The following is a 12,969-nucleotide window of genomic DNA, read 5'->3' as shown; positions in this document are numbered from 1 at the left end:
AAATACTAATGCATGAAAATCCTAACCTCAAAAAAATCACCCGTTATAATGAAGAGCGATGTAGTAATGTTCAAAATTTTTAGTTATCTTGTATATTGCTATTTCGGTTAAAGTATATAGGATTTAACTATTTGGTTGCTTTATGATTTTCAACCTAATCCGTTAGTGTATTTTGTTGGATACTTCGTTCTTAAATAAATGCTAACTATTTAAATGTAATGCCTTAATAATAAAAATATTTTATCGCTTACACTTTTGCTAAGTATTTGGCTGAGCTTCTTCTCCAATTTGTGGTGGGTGTATTGAAGTTCATACAAAAATGGAGGGACCTATGTGCTTTTTTAAGTGTGATTTCCCTATTTTGGCTGCTTCCACCGAATTCGGCAGAAAGCTTGCTCCCAAGAGACCAATTCGTAGGCTGCTAAGAGCAGGATAGTCACAGAAAATGTGTATAATTCTCTTTCCAAGCGTTCTGCATATTCTGTAAATTTTATCATTGCCCAGAGACAATTTAAAGGCATGCGAATCCAACGAATAGTTTTCTGTGAGTACACCGCGCAGGAGCCAAGCATCCTGCCTTTTAAGAGATACGAGAAGCTTTGTGGCCCATTTAATTATCACTTTGTTCGCTTAACGTTAACGAGATAGATATATACGTACATATCTATATTAGACTGAGTAGCGAAAAAAAGTTTCTACTATCCCACCTAGTATGAAAGGAGTTCTTATGCCAGCTAGATGAGTTTTCAAAGAACGGTGCGTTCGAGGCGGCCTAACAGAGAATGAAAAACGTCTGTCGACCTGTGGACAAGGGTTAAAAACACAGGCCTCATGTTGCTGGTCGAAAACTAGGGTATGCCCAACTGTAAGATGTTTCTGTCCGAGGCTACACTTAATAGAAAACCACACAACTCTCAACTCTGGTGGGTGGTTGTGACACCCTATGTTCTAAGCCGCCTAGCCTTATGGAGTTTGCTGCGTACTTTTTAAGCAGCCTTTTCTCTATAGCGGAACAGTTAACCAGCAATATTTAGTGTCGCAGTGTACAACTGTTTAAGGTTCAAGTGTGGCCCAAGCTTGAGGCAACCAACTTAGGTTAAACTTAAAATTCTTGCATTAGAAAATCAATTTTTTTTACACATTTTTAGCTTTCTATGGAAAATTATAAAATCTATTCATTCCGTTTTAGACAAATTTTCCAAGTAACAATTAAATAAGATAACAAGAGTCCTTGTACCTTTTAAGGCCCAACATTTCTGTGAAGTTATTCCTTTTCGCGTTACTGATTTATGAGCATATTCATGGGCAAAATAAAGTCGAAATAATTTTCAATGAAATATCTGTCAAAAAAGCCGCAACCGGTTTACAGTTGACCTTATGTCGATTAAGTATATGCGTCATACATTCCAAATATGAACTATATTGGACCATAGGTATGAGTTTTTCAAATATCTTGATGCCTGCGCCACCTAGCGGATTAATTCATCTTTCATATTGCATTGCCATCATATTCTGAGCTAAATAAGTTTGAGGTTTGACGACTCTAGCTCATAGGAAAGTTGATTAATGATTTAATTGCGAGGTTTGATTACGAACAGTTGAAAGTAAATAACCTTTGTTTTATTGGGTAATCTGTTATTAATCCGTTAAATACGTATAAGTTCTAGCACTTCAAAAAAAATTCAAAATTAAAATTTTTTTTATTTAAAAAGTTGTAACTCCACAGGAGCAGTTTAGTAAATATTAGTAAATTTTAAAGGGTGAAAAAGGTCTAGGTTTAATCAAATTTCACTAATAAATTAAGCTTTCTTGCCACTTATTTCTATTTAATTTGCATTTTCTATTCTCTTTTTTCAACAAACTCCCTGTCAGTCAAATGATAACTTCTTCACAATAACTGATTTGAGGAATTCCACCACCTACACCATTTCTGCTGTGGCAGTGAATGCCAAACATGAATATTCCATTGTAGCACGAGCGCAAGAATTCACGACTTTAGAACAGGATTATACGCCTGGCGTGGTGCGTGAAATGAATTTGAAACGGTTTTTGGCGGATGAAACGAGTGAAATGCATCTAATGGCGGAAATTACTTGGAAGCCACCAGAAGGTATGGGTTAAAGTTAAGCATTTTAAATAAACATCTGGTATACATAGTACAAACACATATGCATATTATGTCTCTATATATGTAAGTACACATGTACGTATGTATGTAGAGTAAATATTTAGTGTTAAGTTTCATAAATGAAAGATATGAAGTCCAAAGCGGACAAAGCGAAAAGGTATATTTATAACAGACCATGCAGTTAGCCAATTTCTTGTGTTATTTATTACATTTTCTACATTCTCACCTCTCTTCTCTTTGCGCAAAGACCAAACATGCCACTATATTATACTCTACTTCGATGAGAATCAAGGATCTGACATGATGCCCATGGAAATACGTAATGTGAGTATTAAAAGATTTCAATTTATGCATATGTATATGAAACTAGAGTCATACATACATATGCAAACGTAATATTCTATATGAGTAGCTATTATTCACTAAGCAAACCCTTTATTAGATGAGAATGTTGGTAAGTCAGTATGTGTACTTGTATTTATATGCAGTTTTTTCGGCTACACTGCAAAAATTTAAAGCTTTTATTTTAGGGACTAAATTAAATAATCCCCAAAGGTAAGTATCAGTGCTGGGTAGTCAAGCCCCAACGGGATATCGCCATACCTTATAAGAAATTTCCTGTACAATGGTTCAAAGTTAACACTTTTCTGACCGCAAATTCAATTATGTTAAATGTATAGTTAGGCATACGAAGTTTTAAGAATTTACTTCAAACATAATACAATGCAACAAATTTCATAAATTTGGAGTAGTTGGAAATCGGGCCAAGTGCATTGGTTACCATTTTTGTTTATGTCTATTTAAAGTTCGAGATCTAAGATCGCAAAATGAACATTTACAATTTTTCTTTACCATTAACCAAACTGCAATTTTTCACAAATGTTTGATCCGAACCGAAAACCGAAGCACTTTCCATAAGGGTTTAAAGGTTCGTAGTGACATGTTTCAACCAATTTGCAATAGATAAATTTACACACCTTTTTTTCTTTTTGTTAAGTATGGTATTACATACCATGTTTGTTTACCATGTGCCAATATCAAATGTATAGGCAACCCATCTCATTTGACAGACACTGGACACTTAGCCTTTCGCGTTGTTGCACTTGACACTTGATACTGCTGGGTGGTGCACTTCTTTATATATAGAGGCTTTTGCTAACGCGACATAGGGCCGTTTACTCGACTGCCTACTAAAAATTTATGGCCGGTCTGCTTTATCGACTTTTTATCGATCGCGTGTTATAAGCATGTGAGCGACAAATTGACAGGCAATCAAATCACCGATTATCTTTAACAGGCAGTCTAGAAAACGGCCCTTAACATGTCAATATAGTCCGAAGGTTTTCATGTAAAAAACGTTTTTGTTGTATCAATGCAGCATTTTTATATGAAAAATTTAACAACAACGAGATTTTTTCAGAGTCCTCAGCAAAACGTTTGTTATATGGAAATTGTTGTTCTATCGAGGTTTGTTATGACGAGGTTTCACTATATATAAAAAGGCCACTGTTTTCTAAGCATTAAAAATGTAAAAATTAATAGTTTACCATGAGCACAGCTGTGGCATTTTGATAAAACAACCTATCTTGAGTTAAACCATTTTCCCCTTCAAGAAATATTTTATTGGGTTACCAAACAATATTTTAAACATTACCTAGCCATAAGTGTAGTTTAAAAAGGACTTTTAATGGAAGCTTGATCTAAATATACATATATATATTTTTTTAGGGAAAACGTTTTCTGTTTTAAACTAAAGTCTCACCTTCTAAAGTCACTTAGATTGTTTTATCCAAATGTCACGATATTTATGTACATATATACTTTATAATTCAACGCCTGAAAACTTTAACTTTTTTTATTTTCCGCAACTCTTTCAACCTGGCTACTTTTTCAACGTCCTGTCGCAATTTTCCATGAAAACAGCCACGTTACTTATACACGTATACTTTGGAGAATTTAACTTTTTCGGCCGTCTACAAGGTTGGCATACGCGCCAAAAATACGAACAATTCCGTCAAAGAGAGTAAAATGGTTTGGTTCAACATACAGGCCCCATCCTGTGCGGAATGGTACAAATACAATTTCAGCATTTGCCGTAAGTTAAATAAAAAAGAAAAAACTTTTACATTACTTTAAAGCTATCCATGTACAATTTTAGCCGTATTGCACCAAAAAATAAGTGCTTTTACTAAATTTGTGGTTGTGGTTGGTATAAAGAAAAATAAATTGAATTTACTGCCGCATTTATTGGTAAAATATGTAACAATTTATAAAAATTGATAAAATATACAAAAGTTCTATTTTTTGTAGTTATTAGCGCCAGCGCCATTACAAACACTATCTCACTGAAATCGTACGAATATGGCTTCGTTCCCAGTCGGCGAAATGAGGAGCAATTGAAAACAAAAGCCTTCAGGAATTGATTTTTCAATAAGGCCTTCTTTTTGGAAGCCTTATTAGAACTGGGTATATATATGTATGTACATATGCATATGTGTGTATATGTAGTTGTTAGACATGGCAAGTGCAAAGCCTTTTGAAAAGTCCGTCAAACTCCATCATTTCCAAAAGAGTAGTTACACTTTGCAAGTAAAGTAACTTTCGAAAGCAGTTTTTATTTTCGAAAATCGAACTTTTCAATACTACTTTTGTGACCTTACATCAGTGAAACACTGTTTAAAACATAAGTTAGACCGATTCTGGAACACGGTTCGGTGGTTTGGAATCCAAGGAATCATATTTACTCAGCCAAGATAGAATCAATTCAAAGCAATTCCTACTTTTTGCCTTAAGAAATTTCCGATGGGATTCTCAATATAATCTTCCACATTAAATGTGTCGCTTAAAACTTATTAACCTTCCTGCACACTTGTCAGTCGCAGGGAAAGGATTGATATAATTTTTATGGTTAAATTCAGTGTTGTCAAACATGGGTTTTTCCTACCAAAACTAGTAGGTTTTTTTCCATTTGGTAGATTGGTAGGATTGATTGGGTTTTGGTAGGTTTCGGGACAATGAGTAAAAGTTATTTGCGAAAAATAGAAAATTTGTATCTCCAAATATTTTAGCAACCCTTTTTACACGAATATTTCACCGGAGCGTTCGCATAACGGCGGCCGCAAAGATGTAAATATACCTGACTCCTAAGTACAAACGTACACCCTTATAATTGTCAATATATAATACGAACATCCCCATATCGCCACCTAAGGGTTAAAAGATACCAAGTCCATTTTTATAAAATTCTTCAGGAGAGACGAAAAATCGATGTAGTTTTGGTATAAACTGCCATTCTGCATAAAAAACTAGACTTTGAAAAGAAAATGGACTTGGCACCTATTCTACCATTGGGCTCGTGCCCAGCCATATTCCAGGCGGAGATCTTCGCAATCGCAGTCTGTGTTCCCGAATGTCATCGTAGAAGGCAAATGAGGCCAGAATAAATATTATGTCGGATATTCAGGTAGCATTAAAGGCCTTAGAGTCTTTTAAAACGAATGGAATGGGCATACTCAAAATGTTTCTAAGACATCTAATTTAAAAGCTCACAATTTTTATGAAACTTTATCGAATTTTGGTAATTTTTGTACAAAGTTTGATTTACATGGTTTTTTTTGTTATATAAGGAGCCACACTTTCATAAAAAAAATAATAAACATTAAATAGTCGAAAGGGGAATAGGCAAAGAATGCTAAAATGCTTCTTCCCTATTTACATATATGTACATATTTCCGCCACTGTATCTACAGCTTACATATATTTTTCATATTCATGAATTTTTTGAGAGAATTTGTATTAGTTTTTACAATCTAACTAATGTCAAATTTCCTTTGTCTGTTTTAGGGAATTTTTAACCATTATCATAAGATATATTTTATTTGGGTCACCGTAACGAATATAAATGAGAAATATTTATATTTATTAAGAAAACCTATTATAGCAACCAAAAAAATGTTTTGGTTACCAATAATCATTATCGAAGGTAATTTTACTTTTTGGTTATCGATGACAACTTTTACAGTAAATAGCTAACTTCTAAAGCCTTTTCCAAAAAAGCAAAAAAAAAAAATAAAATTACTTTCGATAATGAGTGTTGGTAACCAACAAATTATTTGGTATTATAGCAACAAACGTTATTCATAACCAAAACAAAAAAATTATTCTCACTTATATTGGTTACGATGACCAAAATTAAATATATCTTAAATTTATGGTTGATTATAACCATTATTTGAATTAATCAATGGATAAATAAGGCCATTTCATCATTTCTCTTATAACTGTTACGTCCCTGGTTCTTTGTAATAATTTTTTGCGAGAGTACAGGAAGATTTAAAAAGACAAACACTGCAAATCGGGATTTAATCGGTACAAATATGAAAAAGCGGGACACTTACACGCCCCGACTTTAAAAAATATTCAGCGGGAAAATTTTCTCAAAATTAGTACTGTACCGCCAAAATCGAGACGAATGGTCACCGTATTTATACCTGATACAACATATATGTATGTATTGTGTGAATGTATTTAAAAAACATGTAAATACCTGCTACCAGGTAAAATATGTATGCTTGAGCAAACTTTGTTTCAAATTTGTGTTTACTTTGTTATCGGAGTCTCGTTTACATTTTATTTTAGCTACTCTGCATTCAGGAGAGAGGGCGGTTACTTTGTAGGTACTTATTGTTACACGAGTGTCAAGCTCTTACTTAGTACATAATGAAAGTTAAATTTTTTTTCCAAATTTAGTTCGTACTTCGTACAGATAATAGGAAATAAATATTTGTTTAATGAATTCAATCAAAGCCTTTAGCTTGACACTCAAATTAGTGTGAAATTTCGAATAAAGTGAAGCACTAACTACAAATTAAAAATTACACAATTTCAACTAAGTGGTGATAAGCCTTTATGGCAAGTTGGTTGTAAAAAAATATACACATCAAAACCACTGTTATTCCTCGCTTGATCTTCGAGCTGAATTCATTGGAGGTGTTAATGTCTGATGCTCGCCAGACAAAGTCCTTCACTACTTCAAAATTGTAACTGCCAACAGTGACGTGTGACCTTAAACGGAAAAACACTTTGTTTGTTACCAAGAGGTACTTTGTCGTGTTTGTCATTCACCGCTGGATCAAGCGCTTTTGCCTCCTTCTCTAAGCTGGAAAATGCTGCGCTGCAGTGGCGTACACTGAGCGAAAAAGATATTAAAATCAAATAGAAACGTAAATGATCCTACTATAAACGTCAACGAAAGTACTGTATATTGTTAAATATTCAATTCAATTACGCGCATATTAAAATGACCGCATTCGTTCTGAAAAAGCATCCGTGAAGCGAATAATCAAGACAAAAAACTAAAAAAAAAAATATTTAATTTGCATCGAAAAAGGGATGCAGCGGGGGGCTTGTTTACTTTACATAGATATGTATTTGGGGGCTTTTTCGTTCAAATGCACTTTCATTCTGCACTTCGCAGATGCTTTTTCATTGCTTGGTAATACAAAACCAAAATTCGTATTAACATCTTGGAACCGTCTGGAATCTAACCAATACCAGCGAGCGCCTCTACAAAGTCACCTGCAGCCAAGCGTACATTTCTTACAATCATTCCAACATATTTAATTTCAAATTGGAAAAAAAATTCATTGAAAATAATTTAAAATCGCACACGGAAAAACCGAAAAGATAGACAAATTTTGATACTTTTTTTTCTTTTGTCTGTCGATTTTAGAACTGGTTCGGAACTATCGAAAAAGGGATGCAGCGGGGGGGGCAATTGATACTTCCTAGGACATCGCCATGTTAAATTCGCCAGTTCTTTTCATGCAAAAGAGATTTATCGCGAACCAGTACTGGGCCTAAATGCACTAGAAACGCACCAGTTCAGAACTAGAGATTTTTCTCCCAGAGTATTTACACTTACATATACATACTCAGATGTGAACAGTCTATTACGTACGTAACAAATTTTTGTATGAAAATATTATTTTTAAATACGAACATTTTTAAACGGTAATGAAATATAAAGTATTCATTTTTTCTATGCATTATTTCCCTCAGTGTAGATAGCTTCGTAACATAGGGAGGGGGAATATATGAATAAATGGGATTCAATATTCCATATCGGCTTTCATTGTGTTGCACCAATCATTCTAATGATCTAGCTACTGCTGTGCTGTGTATTTGATGGTTAATAAGCCGATTGTGAGAAATTTGATTCAAGTTGAATATTTGAGAACAACTTCGTATGTAAGGCAGTGGCTGAACGTGCAGAGGTGCTTGCTGTCAGCGTATTGTCAGCGCGATACATAAGTTAAATTTTTTAATTTTTCGGTTTTTGGTTTTCCTTAATGACGAAAAAGCCTCTGTGAAGTGCAGAACCAAATAAAACGACGAAGAAAATTTATTCAAGTTGAACATTTAAAGACAAATTTATAAAAGCGGCTGTAGCTGAGTGTGTAGAGATGATTGCTGTTATATGTATGCTAATCCCGTCAGAGACAACGTGCTAGTATGATTATAAAAATTTTTGTTTTGTATCTCCGAATTATGAAAAAGCACCTGTGAGGTGCAGAGCATAAACGTATTCAAACGAAAAAATCGACAACCAAAAGTTTGGTTTGCAAATACATATCGTGTATCGTGAGCGCTATAAATGCGGCGTACATGTGCGTAAATGAATTTAAAGGTAATTATGTATGTACATATGTATTCTTAAACCTCCATAATTATATCTATTTATCCAGGATAAGCCTTTGTTGGAAATAAATCATAGCTACTCCATGAACTATTTATAAATTATCACAATATTCAAATGCTATTAACAGACATACATATGTTGCTCGCATTTACATATGTATGTTGTAATGATTGCTCCCTACAGGAAATGTATCTATAAGTTAACTTGAAGTTAATTAGGAAGGAACTAAAATTCACTATTATCTGTATATTTTCTTGGAGGAAAGCTGACTAGTATATGTATTTGTATGGCGCTGGTCGCGAAATAGTCAAGGGTGGTTACCTCTGTATTAGGTGTCAACTAACTAATAAATATCGGTACAAAAAGAAATATTTTTTCAATTTTGTTTTTTTACAAACTACCGATTACGCATTGCATGACTCCTGCATTACTTTTCAGCTGGTTTCAAGTTAGCTTTTTATAGTTCACTAAAAGTTATCGAAATTCCGCAAAAAAGCTAACTACTACAAATGGGATATTTTTTCTGCAGGGTTCTTTTTACGTCATTTCTAGTGTTCCTAGTACTTACGCGTCAATGCATTAATATTGGCTGATGGCTATTATTTAAGCTTTGTCCTGCACATACTCTATTTGTGAACGCCGCTGATTGACTGAGTTCGGATCTGTCAATGATGATGGCTAACTGATGGTTGTATATTGGCTTTTCGTGTATACGAGTACAGTAACATAAATACATGTATGTACATTAGACTGCATCACTCCCCATACAAAAACAAATCGGTACTGTGTTTCCATTGGAATTATGAAATATTTCATATTTTAAGACTTGCACTAAAATATTTCGGAAAAATATTAAGATTTGCGTGAGCTGGACCAACGTAAAAACACCTCCAAAAATGGAGGTTTTTATGAATAAAAATAGTATTTTAAAATATTCTTTGAAAAAAAATCACCTCTGATAACAAAACAGTTTAGCTTAAAAAATTTGCATGAAAACATAAAAAAAGAATTCTATGGAATCATAATAATGAGATTTTGAATGCTGTTTTTCAACTTTTTTCAAAGATTGGTTTAAGAAAACCTTGAATAACTTAGCCAAAGCTTTACCGATTTAGGCTTGTGAGGTATCATTGGATTGTATTTTTTCACCCTTTTTATTTCTTCGCAAATAAACTCATTTAAAATATGAAAGAGAAAGGTAAGATGAACGAGCGTCAATCGCAGTTGAGTTAAGATGTGTTGATAATTAAAAAAAAATACAAATTAGAAGCGAATGAGTCTTTTTTTGCAAAGAATTCAAAAAAGTGAGAAAATAACTTTACATTGATACTTCATAAGTCAAAATCGGAATAGTTTTGGCGCAGTTATTCAAGTTTTACTTAAACCGATCTTTGAAAAAAGTGAAAAAAACAGCATTATTACGATTCCGTTGAAAAAGATTTTAAATATTTTTAATTCCCTTTTTTTAAACTGAAACAGTTTTGTCATCTGAGGCGATTTTTCAACATTCTCATGTAGTCTGGGTAACTCATACGCCATGTATGTGATAAATGGTAGACCGAATATGGATCCGCCATTTTGAATTTTTTAAATTTGATTTCGGACTCATAGTCAGCGGCATAAAGAACCGCCAATTGTAAAGTTTTAAGCGCATCCAATCGATTTTGAATTTTTTGTCCACCATGTTGGATCCGCCATTTTGAAGTTTTCTAATCTGAATTCAAATTCGTAATCAACGAACCCGATAACTCACGCATAATGAATTGCAAATGAATCCGGTAAATTTTTAAAAAATATTGGATCCGCCATTTTTAATATTGAAATTCTGATGGTACATTCGTGATCAGCGATCCTAAAAACATTAGAATCCGTCTTGATCTAACAACTGACAACTGCTTTAACAAACTGAATGACAAACTTATTTGCGCGTTTACGGACATGACGCTTGCTAAGAGTCGTAGCATTTACATACGTAACCCTGAATTTTCAATTCTGCCACGTCTTGTTTGGTGCATTATAAATTTTGCGAGACTTCTGATATGCTTTACATTAATTCCTATCGCATGGAATTTCGGGCAGAGCTTTGGTCCGTTTGACATGGAATGACCCATACATATATATACATATGTATACATTATATAATTTTCAACTAGGCATCTGCATCGTATTTATGGCGTATAACACGAAGTGATGCCTATCTTACCATATTTTTAGCATACATGTCAAATGCGATTTGCTTTGGGATATGGTTTGACGGTATAAGTACTCTGTTTGTACATTTTACACTTCTTGTTTTTGCTGAATTTTCCTGATTATTTTTCTTCATCTACAATCGTTGAAAGTATTGATACAATATTACTAAAAATAAATACATTTCACAATGTCATCAAACAAATTGAAATATTAATGCAATTTTAAATAACTAGCATATAACTTCTTTAAACAGCGCCTTTTACACCTAAAGGATTGAAAGTAAATCGCAAATATATACGGGAAAATACATACGCGTTAAATATAACTTGGCAAAGAGCTGAATATCCGCTGAGCTACTATATGATAATGGTCGTGGATCATATAGATGGTGGCCGAGATTATACTTTCAATGTTGATAAGGTAAGAAAATATTTGGATGAATTTATGGTAAAGTAATTGTACATAAAATGTAGAAACAGGAAAAAAATGTAAATGTAAATGTAAATGTAAAATGTAGAACAGGACAGGTATGTATGTACGTACATATGTACTTAAACATGCTTACATACACCTCCAAAGAAATAACAACAGCACTACAGCAAGTTTGGTAAATGCTTCGAAATTCGTCCCTAGTTTTCGGGAAGTAAGTTTAAAGTTTATTGAAAATTTCAGCGCAAGTTAAATGCGAGCTCGTAAAGTATAACAAAAATATGTAAAACTATAGATGAGTAGCTCTTTGTGACTTTTTTGTAACACAAAATAAAAAAAAAAATAAAAAAAATAAAAAATAAAAAAAAATGAGAGCACGGCGTCTGGCAAAAGCCGCTCTGAAAGATTTTACCAAAAAAATTTGATGACAAAAGTTTTTTGAACATTTAGAATTTTCAAAGTAATTTTCCCGTTATCATAATGTGCGGCCCTGTGCCGCGGATCATCAGTCGCCCATGCTTTAATCCGGCCCTCACAAAAGATATAGCAAAAGCAACAATTTTTGCAATATTATTCATCAAATAATATTTTGAATTGTGTCAGATATTTCATTATGATATTCTATACATATGTACGTTTATATATGCAAATATACTAATTTTAACCCATTCACGAAATACATTAGGGGTATTCAAAATCCGGTGCATACTATATAGCATGGTGCATAGCTAGCATAAATAGCTGATTGGCTAATTTTGTTGTTGTTTGAACACATGAAACAACAACAAAATTATCCAATTATTCTATTTATGCTATCTATGCACCCTATGCACCGAATCGTGAATACACCTATTATAAAGTTAATTATTTAATATCTATTGTAATTTGAATAAGTAATTAAATTAAAACCATACGCTACTACAAAACATGCATATAATACTTATACATACATACAGATGTACCAAAATTTATTATGTATTTCCATTTTATTAAAGGACGCCTGTATGTATTTCATACCGGAAGTAGAACTGAACGGTACACTGTTTGATGTGCATTTGGTCGCCTTCACGCCTGGTGGCAATGCAAGCGCTGTCCTACAAGAAGCCAATAGCCGCACGGTGCTGCTGCCAGGTAAAATAAACAACTAATGATAATTATCCATTCAACTTGTTATACATGTTGTATGTGCAATTAAATATGAGCATTAGATTGTAAGGATCGTCCTTTTACAAATTGTACTTAAGTTTTTTCATGCACTAAATAAGGTTATGCATGTATCGGGAGTTCATTAAAAAAATTACATATTTTCAGGCATATGAAGGTTTAAATTTTGAATTATTTTCGATTATTTGCCGAACCTTCTGCTAACGGGTGATTTTTTTGAGGTTAGGATTTTCATGCATTAGTATTTGACAGATCACGTGGGATTTCAGACATGGTGTCAAAGAGAAAGATGCTCAGTATGCTTTGACATTTCATCATGAATAGACTTACTAACGAGCAACGCTTGCAAATCATT

The 12,969-nt window shown here is 33.4% G+C and overlaps 1 protein-coding gene across 1 annotated transcript in view; it reads left to right on the top strand.

Moving 5' to 3' along the window:
* The window catches only part of LOC118743758 (tyrosine-protein kinase receptor torso-like), a 19,499-nt gene extending 6,901 nt beyond the window's left edge, over positions 1-12,598 (top strand). The window contains exons 2-6 of the mRNA XM_036476521.1: positions 1,873-2,110; positions 2,376-2,452; positions 4,052-4,223; positions 11,275-11,441; positions 12,446-12,598. Coding sequence (XP_036332414.1) covers positions 1,873-2,110; positions 2,376-2,452; positions 4,052-4,223; positions 11,275-11,441; positions 12,446-12,598 — 807 coding nt within the window. The remainder of the gene's footprint in view (positions 1-1,872; positions 2,111-2,375; positions 2,453-4,051; positions 4,224-11,274; positions 11,442-12,445) is intronic.
* Positions 12,599-12,969: the final 371 nt, after the last annotated feature.

Source organism: Rhagoletis pomonella, unplaced genomic scaffold, assembly GCF_013731165.1.
Source record: "Rhagoletis pomonella isolate Grant_MI unplaced genomic scaffold, Rhpom_1.0 Rhpom_scaffold_00007, whole genome shotgun sequence".
Lineage (NCBI taxonomy): Eukaryota > Metazoa > Arthropoda > Insecta > Diptera > Tephritidae > Rhagoletis > Rhagoletis pomonella.
This window is presented reverse-complemented; position numbering and strand designations above follow the sequence as displayed.